This window comes from Andrena cerasifolii, chromosome 1 (genome assembly GCF_050908995.1).
Source record: "Andrena cerasifolii isolate SP2316 chromosome 1, iyAndCera1_principal, whole genome shotgun sequence".
Taxonomy (NCBI): Eukaryota; Metazoa; Arthropoda; class Insecta; order Hymenoptera; family Andrenidae; genus Andrena; species Andrena cerasifolii.
The window spans coordinates 32,856,164-32,873,990 of NC_135118.1; the positions used below are offsets into that span (position 1 = coordinate 32,856,164).

Genomic DNA, 17,827 nt, shown 5'->3' on the forward strand with positions numbered 1-17,827 from the left:
AACGGCCAATTAACATTCTCCGAAAAGAGTTGGTGGTCCGTCGGGGTCCTGAACGCGGGCCGAGTTACGTATTTGCGCGAGTGTACAGTCGAGAGGTTAGTAGGGGGGAAAGCACAATATCTTAATTCCTATCTACCCGAGACCACCTCCTTTCGACATTTCAAAACAATTCGCTATGCCTCGTTGGGACGGTTTACGACACCGCCTGTCGTTAACTTGTTGCAAGGATCCAGCCGAATTCGGTTGGCTCCCGAACTACGGAGGCAAGAAAAGGAACAAGCAGAGGAGGACGTAAATTTGTCTGCTGGCTTGTTGAAAGCAGCGGGACGATCAAAGCGACTTTACTGTATCATAAAACTCGCTCGGATGGGTATGCGATGTTTAACGAGCACGAAACTCTGCTGGCAACGATCGAAAGTGAATCGATCGTGAATAACTGTAACCGAGGTGAAAAATAAAACTGTCCGTAGGGAGGAGCGTTTACAAATCGTTGCGAGTACTTTACGCTCAGCCTGTGTGTGCTCGTCTTATCCAGAGGTAAGAGGCACGGGAGTAGCGAAACGTGTGCGCAACGGCCGGGCACAGTCGCAAGAAAGGTCTCGAGCCTCCGCTACGGCTGAACTGGAGTTCTTCCGCGATGAAAGACACGTACATACACAGAGAGCCGCTGGCTGCCGGTGTATATCGCCTTGTGCGCGCTGCAAGATCTTCGATCAAGAGCATGCGCACGTTCCGTGCGCGAACGGGCAGGCAACGCGGCCGGTACGTGCATATATATACAGTGCATACAACGTGCTGCGAGCACCGAGGATACGGGACGCGTACTATACGAACCTGTTGCTTTCTCTCTGCTGCGGCTGGGATGCTGAAGCGACGACGCTCGGGACAGCGCGGTGCCCGCGGAGCTAACGAGATCACCGAATATGGATCCTCCCTTCTTTTGGGAGGAAGAACGACGCGTGGTTCGCGGATCGGGCCGATACCGATACGCGGTGCACCGAGGGGCAGCCGATCTGCCCTCGAGAGCGTCACTCGCGAGTCAGTGCGCGCGATCCCCGGCTCGTAGCATCGTCGGACGCGGATCCCTTGTCGCACAGCACTCCGCGCCGCGTAATATCCCGCGCGTACGTTCCCTTCGTCGAACTGGCACCACTTCACAGCTGCACCTGCACTTGCACTTGCACCGCACCGCGCGAGTAACAGCGCAACGTCGCGGCACAGAGTCGTGGGGCCCCGACAGATTACGCGGTACCGTCGCGCCGTCCTATATCGTGTCGAGAGGACCGACGACGGTGGCATCCTCGCGGCATCACCGTACACTGCACTCGAGTCAAGCCGACGGCTCGGCTCGCTCTCTTCCCTCTCGCTCTGTCTCTCCTCTGCCCCACCGACTCTCCTTTCCCTGCTTTCTTATCCCTTTCTGCCTTCGTTTTTTCGTTTCATCCCGTCTTTCTTCCCCTCGATCGCTCTATCTTCCTCCTCCGCTCTCCCCTCCCTCGTCGCCGCTCGACACACTAGAGTCCGGTGTTTCGCGAGCGGACGGACAAGCGCACCACTTCTCGGACGTATTCGGTAACCGTTCGCGGTTCAACGATCGGCAGGCTCGCCGTAATTCGTCGCGCATAGTCTTCTCCGGTAGCGCTAATGTCGCCGCGGGGTCTGTCATCCGTACGTCGTCGGGCCCAAAGGAAGCGGGCACGCTGCCCGACCGACGGACTCGTAAATCGACGAAATCGATCGCATCCTTCGTAACCGCGACCGGTTCGACCTTTCCTCCTCCCTCCCGCTGGGCCCGTCGCAGGGACCGTGCCAGCGCGTTTGCCTCGCGAGGCGCGACGCGACGCGGTGCGGACACTTGGCGGACCGATTCTCGAACGAGTACACGGGTGTCCGTCTCGGTATGGTGCACCGAGGTGTCCTCCGCGCGCGATCGTAAACTGGAAGGGTGTCCCTCGCGTGTACGATGCCACGGCAACACGCAGTCGAGAGAGACTCGAATCGGACTGGCTGTTGAGAGATGAGGCCCTTTTTCCCCCTCCCGCTCTCGTGCCCCTTCGACTGGTTGCTCCTCCGCTCGCGTCAGGCCCCCCACTTCACGCATGCCACCGGACATTTCCCCCCTCCTGCTCCTCCCGCCCCCGCGGTCCGCGACTTTGCTCGCATCATTGTATCTTTTCCCTTCTTTTTCGCGTCTCCTTCGGTCTCCTCCTCCCTGCCCTTCACCCTTTCTTTCGCGCGCAACGAACTTACCCGCGGAGCTTCTAATGCATGTACACCCAATCGTCGGTGCATACCCTCTCTCTCTTCGTAACAGCCCCCCTTCCTCCACCCTGTTCACGTCGCTCCATCGGTGCCGGAGCTTCTGATAGGTGTTCGGCCGACATCGCAAGTGCAGAGTCACTGCCGGAGGCACAGCTTCGCAGGACATCTGTGTCTTATTGTGCATCCGTCCACCCTGCTCTCCGCTCCCTCCTTCCACCCTCCCACCGGTGAATGGTTATCTCCGATCTCGAGGGGCATTTTACTATTACGAAGGAGGTACGTGCGTGCCACGATTATTATAATGAGCCCACGCGCAATTTTCGTGCCGCGCTAACGAGACTGCGTTACCACCGTTTAGGATAATGCGATCATAAATTTATTCACCACGGTCGGTAAGTTGAAATTAAGCGTATCTCGTCTGGTAAGCGGCATTTCTGTCCGGCGGGTTTCTTTCCGTGCCGTTTCAGCGGACGAGTCGCTTGAGTAAACAAAGTGGACGTCTCGCGGTCGGGGTCGTTTATACACGAACGTCGCGTGACACTACATTCTGCGCTCCTGATACTCCTTTTCCGCGCTTCTCTTATTTTTCCGGTTTTTCCACTTGTTATTACAACATTCCCTTTCATCCTACACACTTAACGCTCCTCGAAGCACGAAGACACGCTAGCGTCATGTCAATTATTTCAATTTGTCTGGTCAGTCAGGATGACTGTTACCTAATGCTCGCTAAGTGGGGGGGAAATAATTCCTTCTTAAACTCCGTCTATCTGTCGAAATAACTATCTAATAGAAATAGACATTCAATGGTCCGGTGCTTACACTGTTTCGCAATTCTGCTTCGAATTACTCAACATTTCGTAACACAGCGTGCAAACACCTGACAATTGACTCTTAACCCTTTCGTCACATAATCGATGACCGTTGATACGAGTCCCAGTACTTGAATACAAAAGTCCACCTAACCGAGAACATTCTAAACACGCCACCGACAGATGATCGTTTTTATAGCCACGCAATTATCTACGTCAATTATCTTCGAATAGAACAAAAATCTTAGACACCCGTAATAAGAATTTCTACGTCATTATCTGCGTCGTTACTTATAAATCGTCTAAGACTCGTATAGGTTATGTCTACGAGCTACGGATACATGTTCCGAATTTAATCGACAGCCTGCATTTCCGTCGTTGTGGTTGCAGGAGGGAAAGAAAGCAAGGTTCGATTAAAAGTGGGCGCATTTACACGTCGTTTCGTCAAGGCGAAAAGGAATGGTCCGAGGGCGCGTGAATTTCAAATTAAATGGCTCTGTACACGACGCGGCTCGGCCATGCTCGGCTATCCTCGGCCGCGGTCGGCCGACCACGTGACAGTTTATCAGGAAACATGGCGTGAAGTTGGCACGAAGATGGTTGTCGCGAGTTACGAAAGAGTGGACGATTTCTCGCGGGGAAGTTGCTTCCCGATCGTCCGTAAAAAGTGTCGCGCTGCCGCTCTATCCTCGCGGATCCGGCCAGCCGAAGGCAGCGCGATGATATACGACATCAAATGGATCATACCGAAGCTAAGAAATCCGACCAGGCTATGGAAGATCGCGAGCAGTATAACCGTTGCAGCTGTAGGGATTTTCTCTAAAATCATTATAGGTAAGCGACCGCACGAGCCGGTTTTTCGGCAAAAATCGGTACCGTCCCCTGCCCGACGTTGGCGCGCACGTCTGCCACCGATCGTTTTCAATTTGCATTCAGAAACCGTGCCATCCACTGTCACGGAGCGAATTAATATTATAGCAGAATGCACGCTGGCCCGTGTTATAATAGCACGTTCTATAGTGGATTTCTATTGTTCGGACTGTAGAAGAATGCGGCAGAACGGATAACCTGATCGCCAGGAAAATTAATTATCGGTCCCGGGATCAGACGTGCGAAATACCGCGAACCAGGATGGGAAAGACAATACCGATTTATGTAACCGTGGGGCACTCCAAGATATAATCTGATTTAATCGGCGCGATAATCGTACGACCAAATTCCCCGTGTAACTTATTTTATCAAACATAACCTTTCCGAGGAATTTTATCTTACACGAGTTTGATGTTAAGGGTTTTTATAATATACTAATATTTGTTAATACGATACCTGCATGATGAATCGAAGAATTTGAAGTATTGATTAGTAAAATTCTGGAGATATATGTGTACCGATATTTTTATTCTAATTTTCAATTCGTAATGTGAGTAAGAAATATGAATGTTTTTCAATGAAATACATCTGTGAGATATGATTTGCAAAATGAATCCATTGGAACGTTAATTGTATGAATTCATCGGGGCGTGTCATTTCTCATCGATGTTATCAGTGAAAATTTAAGATTTACGCGTAATATTATTAATCATCACTACCTATTACAAGATATAGACATGATGCATCGCAATTAAATACTGCGCGTAATGCTTTTTTGCAGTGTTCACCTTCGTACGTATTCGAGCTGTATAATAATTTTCGCATAAACAGATACGCTTAATTTTAACCACCTTTCGTCTGCATTTACGTTTTCTGCAAAAAGTAGCCGCGTAACTACAATTTCGCAATTGCCTTCGGCGATTATAACTTCCAGTTCTTTTTCTCCTTTATATCCTCGTAACACAGTTTTTTGAATTTACCGCGCATCTACCTACGACATTCACAAAATTCAAAGAAGGTCAAGTGAAGTGTGCGTAGGGATAAGTAGATAACTAAATACGCTAATTACGGTACATCATCTTTTATTCGCTTCATCATGCTACCTATCAAATACACAAATCAGTCCATCGAACATACCGCGTCATTAAACGCATAAACCACGAATCACGGTTGCACCTCCTCGTATTAGAACCTTGACCAAATATCCGCGTAGAGTGCACTGCAGCTGTGAGAAAAAGTTCCCTGTTGGTAACAGAACGCTGTTTTCCCCTGGTCATGGAAGGTGGCATTAATATACAGAATTAACATTCGTGATCTGCATTCCCGAATAACAAACAACACGGACATTAATATTCATAGCGACCGTCCTGTGCAGCTAACATTTTAATGCGCGCTATTACACGTGCTCTGTACTTGTACGTGCGTGTGTGTACCTACTGCATTGCGATATAATCCCCTCGAATCGTTGACATCATGTAAGTCCATGATAACCCCAAAACGGGCGTCGACGTTTCGATTATGAACGATTTAGTTTGCTTCTGCTAGACCTGATATTTTCAATTTCAGGTAGAATTGTCAATGCGTTACCGCCCAACGAAGGGCACAGGAAATCGGTCGTTGGCCCTCACTGGCCTTTCAGTGAGTACCACCGATTTACGAGGACGGCTCGGTGTTGACTTACCGACCGGGATACAATAAACTTCGGGAATTAAGCGCATTACTCAATTGATTGGTTGAGTAGATGCGACACACGCGAACATCCCGTGTCCCATCTGCCTCTCTCTCTCTCTCTCTCTCTCTCTCTCTCTCTCTCTCTCTCTCTCTCTCTCTCTCTCTCTCTCTCTCTCTCTCTCTCTTTTCCCAGCTCCACTCCTTCTTCTTCGTTTTATCAATTTCTCCACGTGTAATAGCGGCGAGCGAGCGCCGTTGCTCTGCCATTCATTTCTTTCGATTCAACGTCATTCGAGTTCTCCTCGACAATTCGCCATTCGTCTCAGCTCGTCACAGTTCACGCTCATGACCTTTCAATGTGCATGGCGATTCTCACGAGGCGTTCAGTGAAATTGGTTCCGTAGTTTGGAAACATTCAGGGGTGAAAGGTAGTGGAAAAATGGCAGAGCCAATTGGATGACGGATACCGGGTCAATTTTGACCCGTCGTGAAATCAGAGCAAGTTCAGAATTTATAGTAAAAGGTTATTGTTTCGTTCAAAGATTAAAAACATCTCAAGGTTAGTTTCGTTTCTTTTAAAGGACGCATAATTTTTTATTTGTTAGAATTTCCATTATTTAAATATGGATTGCTGAATTTAAAAATTATATATTTACATGAGAAACTTAATTACGAAATTGTAATTCGCGGGGAATAAGTTCAGATAGAATATCCCTCTGGTGACGATTACTGAAAATATTCTCCATGCGCATAGAATTATGCAACACTCTAAATACGTAGTGATGAAATAGATAACTACCGATAAACACTACCGTAAACTTATCGCAGGAGGTCATTTATGCTCGTGTACGCGTAATAAAATACTGATTTCAAAATTTATCATAATAATGAATCGACATACAAAGCAAGTACGATATGATTTCAATCTGTTGCCTCGTTACATACTCGTGACCTTCAATGACCTTGCGCGGTAGGCGTTGAAATCGTCCGAGGACCCGTCGGGTATTCTATGCAACGCGAAAAATATAAGTTAAACGCAAGTTAAAGAAGAAACATAAAGATGACCTTGAGATGACCTTTGGTGGCGCTGTTTTCGAATCTCTATCTCCTGAAACTTTCCAGATAGCATCCATCGCTTCGTAAGAATCACCCCGTATATTGTGATCATCGCGCGATCACCTTTCATAATGATAATGATAGTAATAAGACTCTAGGGTTTCATAAAAAGAGGAGCATGTGAAGCAACCAAGCATAAATAACGGGCTTACCTTTAAGGCTCTAGTATTTACTAACGTGAACGCGATTCACGGTTGGCCGAGCACTCGCCAAAAAGAAAAAAAAAAAGTCATCTGTTCTAAGTCGAGTCGTGTTTCGCGATCGGGGGTAGATGAACGCATTCCAAAGCCCGGAGCAGCTATGTCCCATTCACGAAACGCGAAATTAATTTACCGAAGCGTTTCTTTCCCATTCGTGCTGTTTAAGACTGGCTGAACAAAACGACGGTGTACAACAAGCACATCATCAATCGGGCGCTAGATCACCGGCCGAAAAATGTCCCCCTCATCACCGTGTCGAATCACTTTAGTTGCTTCGACGACCCAGGCGTATGGGGTAAGTCTCCTCAATCATTAGACAATGCCAACTGTTATTTATCGACCGTTCTGTGCTTTAACATTTGACACTGTTCCATTGATTGAACTCGTGCTCTATTGTTTGGTACCGTAAACATATACTCGTGCAAAAGGATCCTTGAATGCCGCTGTGTTCTTTCAGGCCCCCCGAGAACCATACGCTTCTCCGGTGTTCTGAGAAGCTGAGTCCATTCGCATTCCGTAACTTGGAAATGTGTACGTGGGATGTTTAGCCGAAGTGGGAGAGATGGAATTATTAGCGAGGATGGAGGGACCTCTTTCAAACGCAGCGTTGTAGAAAGTTAACTTTTGCGTTCCGAGACTGCTGGTAGACTCGTTCTACTTATGCAAGAGCTAATTACTTAGTCGAGAGCTACGAAAGATTAAGGGTCCCTCTGTGCATCGATTACAATAGAACTTCCACTTTGGTTAAACATTAAGCGATCGTCGAGTTCGCAATGAACTTCTGATCGAACGAAACTGAAAAGATATGGTTGGCATTCAAGGTTACAGCGCACTGTTCAATTCTAAAGCAGCCTCGTTTTAGTCTCGTTTATTTTGACAAGCTCACGTTCCCCTTTCCAGGAGACATATATATAATCTTTTCTTTCTCAGAATGACGTCGATAAGCGATCGAATGCAAAGAATTTAAGACAGAAAAATCTCTGAACCCATTTAGCGACACTGGACTACAGGCACCTCCTGGATCGACGTAAGATAAGATGGTCGCTCACAGCGCACGACATTTGTTTCACGAACACCTGGCATTCGTACCTCTTTATGCTGGGCAAGTGCATCCCCGTAATCAGGGGTGCCGGGGTGTATCAGGAAGCAATGGACTTCTGCATCGAGAAGCTTGCTTCCGGCGATTGGATTCACGTGTTCCCCGAGGGGAAAGTGAACATGAATAAAGAGAGCATGAGGTCTGCCTTCTCGCTTTATCAAGAATCTGACATTCCGAGTACGACCACCCCCCGCAATCTGCTGTTTCGATGCATTTTAGATTCAAGTGGGGTGTAGGAAGATTAATATGGGAGTCGCCGGTTACGCCACTGGTAATCCCGATTTGCCACCTTGGAATGGACGAAGTCCTCCCGAACGAACCACCGTACAGACTTAAACTTCGGAAAAAAGTTACCATGAACTACGGCAACCCCATAGATTTTAACGAATTAATCCAAGAATTGCGCGCGTCGAAGGCGAGCGACATGGAGGCGAGGAAAGCGATCACGGATCGGCTGCAGGAAGAGATTTTGAGGTAATCCCCATTTCTGTCGGTTTCAAGTTAGCGACCGCTTACCCAGTGGCGCGTAAATATAATCGATGCATCTTTCAGATTGAAAACGGCCACCGAAGAACTTCATCAAAAATTATGATGTCTAAACGGGGGGCGCCTGCATTGCCATCCCCCGCCTAGCTTTAATTTGCCAAAAAGAAATAAAAAGTGTAATTTTAATATGACAACAGGTGGTACTCGTGCTAGGTTTTTTAATCGAATGATGATATCACCTAAGAACGACACTTTAGTAATATTTTGTATAATTGTACAATATTTAATACGCATACCGAACGGAGCAGTGATTTAGACTCTCTAAAAAAGAAAAAAAAGGAAAAGATGATATAATCGTGACACTTGACACGGGCTTTTAATCTAAATACGAGTTCTCACGACTTAATTAAGAATGCCATATACGTTTCACAGCTACACGATCGCGCGTGATTAACAAATGTATTATACGTACCACACGTGTATATAGAGCAAACGATCGTAACACGTTACGCAAAGTCTCGCAGAGATTGCTAATAGAACGAATTTTAACATAATCACAAATTACGAAAGCTCCCGAGCATACTATTTAGAGCTGGGCCATTTGTATTTGCGTGGTCGCGCGTTTCTCTGTGCAGCAGATTTTAAATATAGCGGGGCGGCATAATTTGTGATCACACTAGCGTAATACAATCTTGTATGGTTCAACGAACTTATCCTGCGTATACTAGGAACAAAAAAAAATAGAAGAGAAACTTTTGTATCGCTGCGCATAAATGGAATACAATTATACTGAAGAAAATGTGATTTTGAATATAGGAGACTAAGTGAATTTCCATGGAAACCTAACTTATTTACCGGTCTTTTAAAAGAAGTGTAAACTATTTAGCGTGAGAGAATAAAATAAGTTGCAACGCTTACAATTACTGTTACGGAGCTTAGACAGTGATATTCGCACATATATATTTTTGATATATCGAAAGTTTACAATATAGTATTAAAGATATCTTCGAATGATAAAAATACTGCAAAGATATGCATGTTTTGTATTTATTAAATTTCCGCAATGAGTAGTAAAATATCTCCTACATGAAAACTACCATTTCTTTCTGCAACTTGTATTCGATAAGGTCATCTAAAATGTAATGTGATATTTCCTTTTTACACGACTATTTCGTTTTAATAAATTATTTTTGACAACAGACATGTCGCTTTAAGCATCGTGCAGGATCTCGTTAACGGCCGTTACGTAAAATAATCATTCCCTTTAAACGAAAAGGCAAATTCAGTTTATTCATATATTTATTGTTGCTACGTGTTTAAAAATCTCTGAATTACACGAGTCATATTTTCTCCACGATAAATATAGAATCCTCTTTTTTTTTTCTTTTTAATCTTGATTTCGCAATTATCGATAAAACAAATATTTATATTACTCTATGAAGAATAGCATTTACACGGACGAGTCGACAAAGTACATTCAAAAAATGTGAAAATTGTGACTATATTACATGTTCTCGTTATAATATTCACAGAAAGATCATGTTTTATAATAATATATATATATATTGTTTCCGACATACAGAAACAGTGTCCGTTATCGCTTACCACCGTGACTTTAATATTTATCAAGGTCTCTTGGCACATTTTTTCTATCTCCGTAGAAACGGGCAGTTCCTGATTTCTACGAGCGATACAGAGAAAGCAAACGTCGTACGGTGCCTCGCGTTTACAAGACGAACGACTCACCGAGGCATTGTTAATAGGACTGTACATTAATACGTTACACAGATTTATAAACTTTGAATAGACAGAACGTTATATAACACTAACGGGACGATACTTTACGCGATACACATAGGTACGGTCACTCTCGTCTTATCACTTATCGTTCTAAGTTCACTAAGCTCCCGCGGACGGGTCGCGAAGAAGAAACGATAAGGTGAATTTGGTAAAAATTGCGATCGCGAGACTTGATGCAAACGAATCCTACAACAATAAACTTTGCACAAGAATTTCTGTATATATTCATCGACAATTGAGACGCAATGTCATTCCGCGAATAAAACTAATGTGTGCTTTTTGGGTATTTTTTTTTTGACTCGATTACAATGTAGTCGACGAGATTATACTCTCCATTCGTGTTTCCGACGTCGCTCGTGCAAAAGCATTATTTCTGACAGTCTTTCTATATATCAATTAAAAACAAAGATAACAACAGATAATACTCGAAAAGGATATCACACGATTCTAACGACGATTAATGCACACGTATAAATAGTACGATTTTATACACGAAGAACGACTTCTCCCAAGAAACGTGCACATAGGAATCCTATAAAATTGGAATATATAAATTCTATCAAGTGTCGCGATCGAAATGAGACTATAGACACCGTCACGTTTGTTCGATGAAAAAGAAATAGCATCCTAGTAGTGCGGATCGCGTGACGTTCACGGTAGAACGGCTGGTTCATTTCTCACGGTTATATCTATCTTATCGCCTCAGCGTTATCCGTCAGCAACTTTGCGAAGATTAGTTTTGTTGAAGTTGCAAATACTTCCGAGCAGTGCGGTACGTTCGTTGGCCACCTTCGGGATGTTGTCAGCCACGCCATTGGATGGTGGCGGCGGAGGTGGTGGAATGGTACTTTTACCGTGAGCTCGATCACCATGCGGTACACCTATGGAACCTTAAGTTAAATACGCTGCGACTGTGCGTAGTACCTTCGAGACATCGCTTGGACACATGGTAGCATACAGCATCAACCAGCACCCAACAGTTCTATTAATGATGCGCTACAGTAGCGGTCAAAAGAAAGTTTAAATTGTGAATAGTGACCAAAATGAGATGGTCCTATTAGAAAGAATTATATGCTATAGATATTTAAACCTTCTTTTTAGCTACCGAAAATGTCTGAGGCACTCAGGGGCGGTTTATGTACAGGCTAAGTAGGCTGCAGCCTAGAGCGGAAAATTTTGGGGGCGGCAAATTTCTGGGAGCGATAAATTTTGGAGAACGGCATTTAGGGAAGTGATAAATTTTGGGGAACATCAAATTTTAGAGAGCTACATTTAGGGAGCATCAAATTTTGGGAAGTGGCATTTAGAGGAGCAATAAATTTTGGGCCGCATCAAATTTTGGGGAGAATCAAATTTTGGGGAGAATCAAATTTTGGGGAGAATCAAATTTTGAGGAGCGGTAAAGTTTGGGGAGCATCCAATTTTGGGAAGCGGCATTTTGGGGAGCATCAAATATTGGGAAGCGACAGATTTTGAGGGGCGGAAAATTCTGGGGAGCGGTAAATTTTGAGCGAAAGAAATTGGGAAAGGTTTAAGCACTCAGAGGCTCGAGACAACTTTAAAAACTGAGTTGCCATATTGAATTAATTTTGAAATTGTCTCGACTCTTTTAAATTAAAATATTTTATGCTATTGCACGGATAAGGTGAAAGAAGCTTGTTACCCTAGGGTGCGCCAAATATCGAAATCCGCCCCTGAAGACACCATTTAAGGGTTAAAATAATGCAATACATATTTTTTTTAGATGTATCCAAGCAATGGTCAAATGAGAAAATATATGGATGCGTATAATTAGCGTTGGATGATTGTGTGACCTACGTGAGAAAAATAAGCGTAGTATGCGCCATCAACTTTTGTGCCCAGCTAGTATAAAAATGGGGAAGGTCGGTTAATGTTAGTCGTTAATGAAGCCGAGCTGCGAGATGCTCCGACACTTACGCACAGACGGCGGAGTCAACGTTCCAACGCTGGTAGCCGTGGAAGTACTTGTAGGGCTGTCCGAACGTTCCGGACTCTTGCCGTTCACCTGCTTCAAGCCGTTCGTACTTAATTGATTGGAAGAACGCTGTTCGTGCGCCACTTTCTGCTCTTTCTTCTGTGAAGAAAGAAACAATCGGTTAGCTTTTAAAAGAATACATTGGTGTTTGGTCGTTTAATAGAGCACGAAGACGTCTACCTGCTTCTGCTTCCGTTTCTTCATCTCCTCCTCCAAACTCATCTTCTCCTGAACCTTAACGAGCCTCTTCTGATGCCTAGCCACCTTTTGTTCGTCCTTCAGTCTTTGCTCCGCTTTGTTCATCGCCTCCAGTAAAGCTTCCTTTAAATGACTACTTAATTTAAAGTGCGGCTTCTCCACTGACGCACTGGCCAGCGCAGCGCGTCTCGCTGCCTCGAAGAACGGGTGTTCCAGCAGGTGCGACACTGTCGGTAAATCTTGCTTCAGCGCTTCGGGTGACAGGATCACCTCGAGCAGGCTTTTCAACGTCGCCTCGCAGTAGGGCAGCTCCGAACAGGTCGCTTCCAACAGCGGCCTCCCAAACGTCATTTCATACAGCACGTGCCCGAACGAGTAAACGTCTACCTGAGTCTGCTTGAAACAATAATTGATTTATCCGCCTGATTAGTAGGTGTACGTGACGCGCGTGTATAAACACGGTAAATTTACTTTGCGATTCCTCACCGATTTTTATGAAATTTAGATAACCATATCACACCAGTCGGGGACACGATTCTGAACAACTTTCTCCTATACATGTTTTACCGTCGCTCGGTCTTAGTTTCCGAGATATTCGCAAAAATATTTTTTAAATTTCTTGCTTTGCTGTTATAATTTGGGTTACTGTTGGGCTAGGTTTAGTATAGATAAACATAAGTGCACTTCACATTCTACAATATATTCAATTATTATTGAGAACCCTAGAACGGGCGAGAGGAAACGAAAGAGTCGACGACACTTTGATACTTCAAGAGATATTTGCGAAAAACTTCGGTTGACTTATTCCGACACAGCGCATTCCAATTTTCAATTTGTCTCGGGTATTAGTATTGGTTGGGGCTAAATTAGTGCGGAGGGCGGGCGCGTAAAGCATGGTGGCGAATCGATGTGAGTCGGGGTGTTGACGGGAGCCCCCACATCCAGTGGGTGCTCTCAAAAGCACCCTCTTCCTAGCAAAAAAATTATGTTTTAGAAACAGAGTCGGGGCTGACGGGCATCCGCAAGTTTCTGGTTGAAGTATCCAAACTTACATCGATTTGCTACCACGTTTTACGCGCCCCCGCACTAATCTAACCCCAACCAGTACTAATATCCGGGAAAAGTTGGAAAGTGAAATGCGTTGTTTCGGAATAAATCAACAGATTTTTTTCGCAAATATCTCGGAAACTAAGGCCGAGCGACGGAAACATGTATAGGAAAAAGTTGTTGAAAATGTGAAGTTTTACAACATATCCAAATTTTATTAAATCGGTGAGGAATCGCTAAAGTAAATAATTAACGAAAGCACTTCTATTATACCGTAGCGTGAAGTTTACGCCTTTGCACCACGTAAGGCCGATAAAACGCTGGCAAGCCTAGAAGACCGTTTTCTATATCTAACAGTCTCGCACATCTTTGAGTCAGCAGAATGTTGCCCGTGTGCAAATGCCCGTACGGCAGGCCCTTCTCGTGAAGAAATCCTAAAGCTTCCAAAACCTGTAACAGGTATTATTTAGCTGTAAAGCATGCTTACTCGTCGTCTCAATACCAAAACTATTAATCATCTGACCTGGTAACCATACATTGCAATTTCAGGAACTGTTAACGATTTCGTTTGTTTTGGGTTCCCATACTTTTTCACAAACGGCTGTTTGGGTTTAGCGACGCACAGAGTGTCGCGCAGCGTGCCCGTCTGATGAAAGTTCCTTATCGTTAAGGCTCCGTTCTCCGTCACATGCTGGTAAACGATCGGCTCCGTATAATTGTGCTTTAACGTTCCTAAACTTTTGAACACACCCTGCATATCCTTGTCCTGCAGGTGTTTATCCGGGCCGAATTCCACCCACGCGAGCAATAACTCTTGCTTGGGATTCTGACGATTCTTAACGGTGTAGTAATGCTTCCTTAACCGCCATCCCATGTCGGGAATGGCCTTACAAACTTCGTAGTTCGCATCGCTGCGCAATGCTAGGGACACCTGCTGCAGGGCTATTTCTGAAAATTCATGAATCCAACATGAAACTGCGACTGTTACATATTCATTGTAGAACTGGCTTTCTCTTACGCTACTGTATTGATTAAACTGTTTCGATTAGTATAAGCAGGTTCGTACCATGTAACGGCGCTGTGTAATTTTCCGGATCTAAGAACTTTTTCATAGGAAGAGACGATGCCAATATGGGATTCATTAGTATTGTGTTTAGAAAATTCTGGGAACAGAACGAAAGATTGAATTCGTATAGAATTAATGCCCGACCGTCGTGTAGGGAATTCAATCCCGGGATCCCAGCTGTTTTTTGGACTCCATTTTTATATTTTTCAGTTGTTCATAAAGTAATTTACGTTTTTAACCCAGCGGGAGGTGCACCCCATATTATAACACAGGTTCTCGCTACCAGGTCAAGAATACCCAAAATTGAAACGTAAAAAACCACGCTTTCAGAATATTTTTTTTAACTTTGTTAATTTTATGTTAAAGTACAGTGTTTTAAGAAGCAAACAAGATTTATGAAGTATCTCAAAATCTTTATTAAAGTTCTTTAAAAAATTGTAACAAAAACTCAGTCTTCTTAATTTTTACTTTGTTATAAAATTTGAATAACAAAAATTAATCTTCTTGATTCAGTAACAATATCGAATTGAGATCGATATCAGAAGTAGATGCTATAAGCTTATCAACGAACGCACAGGAAACAATTCGTAAAAGCAATACTCAGAATTTTCCTAAAGTACATACATACTTAGAATCATCAGTTTACGTAGGGTTAGTGAAAGGTTTTGGTCTTTCGTTGCACTTAGTCGGTTATTCCCCCGACGAAAGGTACCTAGAGCGGCACGGCACACAATTGCATGAGAAAAAAGATATTTTTGCAACTTGTACCTCTGTGGTAAATTTTACCCAGTAGCGCCTCCCGCCGAGTTAAAAATTCTCGGGATAAGTTATAACTAGTTATATCAAATCCCGGGAGTTTTAGAATCCAAAAAACAGCCAGGATCCCGGGAGTTTTAGAATCCAAAAAACAGCCAGGATCCCAGGAGTTTTAGAATCCAAAAAACAGCAGGGATCCCAGGAGTTTTAGAATCCAAAAAACAGCAGGGATCCCGGGAGTTTTAAAATCCAAAAAACAGCCGAGATCCCAGGATTGAATTCCCTACCGTCGTGCCTCTCGAATTCACTGACCTGCAGTGCTACTTGACGCTGAGCTATGAAGTCTGGTTCCATATTACCAATGATTTTCTTTGGAGGAAGCGCCAGGTCGATGCCTGATATTGACAAATCTGCGTTGAGCTGTACGAAGTCATTGTAGCGCCTGCTGACTCGCCAAGAATTTTGGGGAAGTGGGCCTCTTTGTGTTCTGATCACGTACTCCTAAAGTCACATAGCGTAACATTCTTACAGCGAATAATAATACGCAACATCTCGTAATCAGTGGTACAGCTTCCGAATTGATAAATTCTATATAAACAGACATTCCAGAAAATGCGTCGTATTACCCATAGAACGCAGGCGTTACAAATAAGAAAACAAGAATTTACATCGAAAATTTTTCTGTGCCCGAAAATTTTACAAAAAGTTCCGTACAGAGAAATTTTTTTTTTGTCTCCTAGAATACTACTGAATATATTTAATTTGCAAGTAAGCGCGCCGATTCATGCGTTTCATACGTGAAATCTCGACTTAAGTCGATAGAATTGCTTGGCCGTGGACGGAAGAGGACGATCAGGAACGATCGGGAATGCCCACTTAACGAGGGGACAATGCTCGCGATGCTCGCCACCTAATTGAAGGATACGAGATCGTGGCGATACTCTGTGCACGTAAACTTCTCGCCTGTTATCGAGTAAACGTCTAAGGTATATATAACGCATATATTAAGCGCGCGCCGTACCGTGTGTCCGCCGATCGTTCTTGCATTTTCAATGACGCCGATCAGCTTCACCGTATCATCTAGCAGCACTTTATTCGTGTATCGCTTCTCAAATAAAGCCATTGATCATTAATCCGTAGGAATGCAGAGCCCGTGAGGGGCCGACCGCGTACACCTATCGCATAGTTTCCGCGAATCGCCATACATGACGCGCTTTTCCCTCATTTCAACATCGGCGAACGTATATTTCAGCACTTATCGGACCCGCTTCCAATGTCACCGAATAAAACGCACCAACACCACGGGCTCCCGTTTAACGATCGGCGCGATCAAGCTTTTCGCACTCCGTCGCAGTGTTTGGCTGTTTGACTGGCGGTGACGGCTTTTTGCGTCAAAAGTCAGAGAGGCCTCTCTGGCGCCGGCGTGTTTTCGCGCCACAGCCGCGGGGAAACAGTTGACTCGTGCGTTTCATCTAGGGACATTTCAGGCTGCTCTTAGCTCGTCAAATCAGGGACCGTGAAAGGTGATAATCATCTAGAGCAGCGTTTCCCAATTAAATCTTGCCACGGCACCCCTCCAAACGCACTACAATGTGGCGGAATCCTTTCAAACTCGCTAAAACTTAGCGAAATCCCCACCTTAACAATTTCTTTTATATACAGTGCGCTGGCGACACTGTGCATTGTCAAATTTTGCAGTCAAGTGTATATTTACACATTTTTTAATATTTAAATTTTATTATAACAGAACTTCTCGCGGAACTCTAAACTTCGTATCGTGGAACACCATTGGGAAACACTGATCTAGAGTGTGGCAATTGCAAAGTATTTTAATGCACTATGGAATTATCCGAGACAACAATATTGTCAATTTATTGGTTTTTAAAGGCGGATTACTGTTTTTTCTTAATTGATGTGTTGATTGTTACTTTAAATGAGTTATATTGTCGGTATAGGAGGAATAGTCTTCAGAATGCAAATAAATATATGAATAAATTTTATAATCTTGCATATAGATCGAGTGGGATGCTTCACTTTATCGTTTATTATTCATGTATCGCAGCTAGAAATGTGATTAATAAATCTGGGAATTAATATCGTACGCAATATCATAGAAGAGGTGTACTATAGACCTAACATCTTATGGCAGTTGGTGTCACTCGAACTGTAATATCGACTGCGTCAAACTTCAAGCAATACAGTAAGAGGCGACACTCGACGCGGCACTTTTGAAATCGGTGACTTGTCCTTTTAAATTTAATTGTGAATATCTTCGTTTTACTGTCACCTCTTATTATTCTCTAAGCTTTGATTTCACGTGAAATGCGCGACAACACTCTTGGAATTTCACTAATTGTAGGTTGGTATTTTATTTCCTGTGACATGAATTCCTATAAAATATTAGATTTATTCCAATTTATTCTATATCTCGTCTCTCGCAATAAATACAGC

At 44.0% G+C, this 17,827-nt stretch overlaps 4 protein-coding genes across 9 annotated transcripts in view; 2 read left to right on the forward strand and 2 right to left on the reverse strand.

Moving 5' to 3' along the window:
• Positions 1–2,441, reverse strand: part of LOC143377201 (uncharacterized) — a 187,819-nt gene extending 185,378 nt beyond the window's left edge. The window contains exon 1 of one of the 2 annotated variants that reach the window (XM_076828261.1): positions 2,251–2,441. The gene's annotated coding sequence lies outside the window, so the exon portion shown is untranslated. Of the gene's footprint in view, positions 1–834; positions 977–2,250 lie in introns of those variants that run through there. The other variant, XM_076828252.1, reaches the window with a different exon arrangement.
• Parvin (beta-parvin) overlaps positions 1–17,827 on the forward strand; it is a 411,519-nt gene that overhangs the window by 107,671 nt on the left and 286,021 nt on the right. The window lies entirely within an intron of this gene.
• On the forward strand, positions 924–9,714 carry Taz (tafazzin, phospholipid-lysophospholipid transacylase). Of its 3 annotated transcripts, XM_076828531.1 has the most exons (6): positions 3,626–3,905; positions 5,508–5,579; positions 7,095–7,223; positions 7,923–8,166; positions 8,247–8,501; positions 8,580–9,714. In XM_076828531.1, exons 1-6 carry the CDS (start codon positions 3,668–3,670, stop codon positions 8,617–8,619), a joined length of 978 nt encoding a protein of 325 aa, XP_076684646.1. In that variant the 5' UTR covers positions 3,626–3,667; the 3' UTR covers positions 8,620–9,714. The 3 variants fall into 3 exon arrangements, 2 of the variants coding, with proteins under 2 accessions (XP_076684646.1, XP_076684655.1); XM_076828540.1 differs by lacking the exon at positions 5,508–5,579 and having other exon boundaries at positions 3,630–3,905; XR_013087300.1 differs by lacking the exons at positions 5,508–5,579; positions 7,095–7,223; positions 8,247–8,501; positions 8,580–9,714 and having other exon boundaries at positions 924–3,905; positions 7,859–8,115.
• LOC143377260 (PX domain-containing protein kinase-like protein) lies at positions 8,715–16,792 on the reverse strand. Of its 3 annotated transcripts, XM_076828334.1 has the most exons (9): positions 16,398–16,792; positions 15,689–15,877; positions 14,621–14,717; positions 14,078–14,502; positions 13,828–14,004; positions 12,490–12,900; positions 12,252–12,408; positions 12,132–12,176; positions 11,068–11,194 (listed from the first exon to the last, which is right to left on the reverse strand). In XM_076828334.1, exons 1-8 carry the CDS (start codon positions 16,497–16,499, stop codon positions 12,160–12,162), a joined length of 1,575 nt encoding a protein of 524 aa, XP_076684449.1. In that variant the 5' UTR covers positions 16,500–16,792; the 3' UTR covers positions 11,068–11,194; positions 12,132–12,159. The 3 variants fall into 3 exon arrangements, with proteins under 3 accessions (XP_076684439.1, XP_076684459.1, XP_076684449.1); XM_076828324.1 differs by lacking the exon at positions 12,132–12,176 and having other exon boundaries at positions 8,715–11,194; positions 16,398–16,788; XM_076828344.1 differs by lacking the exons at positions 12,132–12,176; positions 16,398–16,792 and adding an exon at positions 16,174–16,192 and having other exon boundaries at positions 8,715–11,194.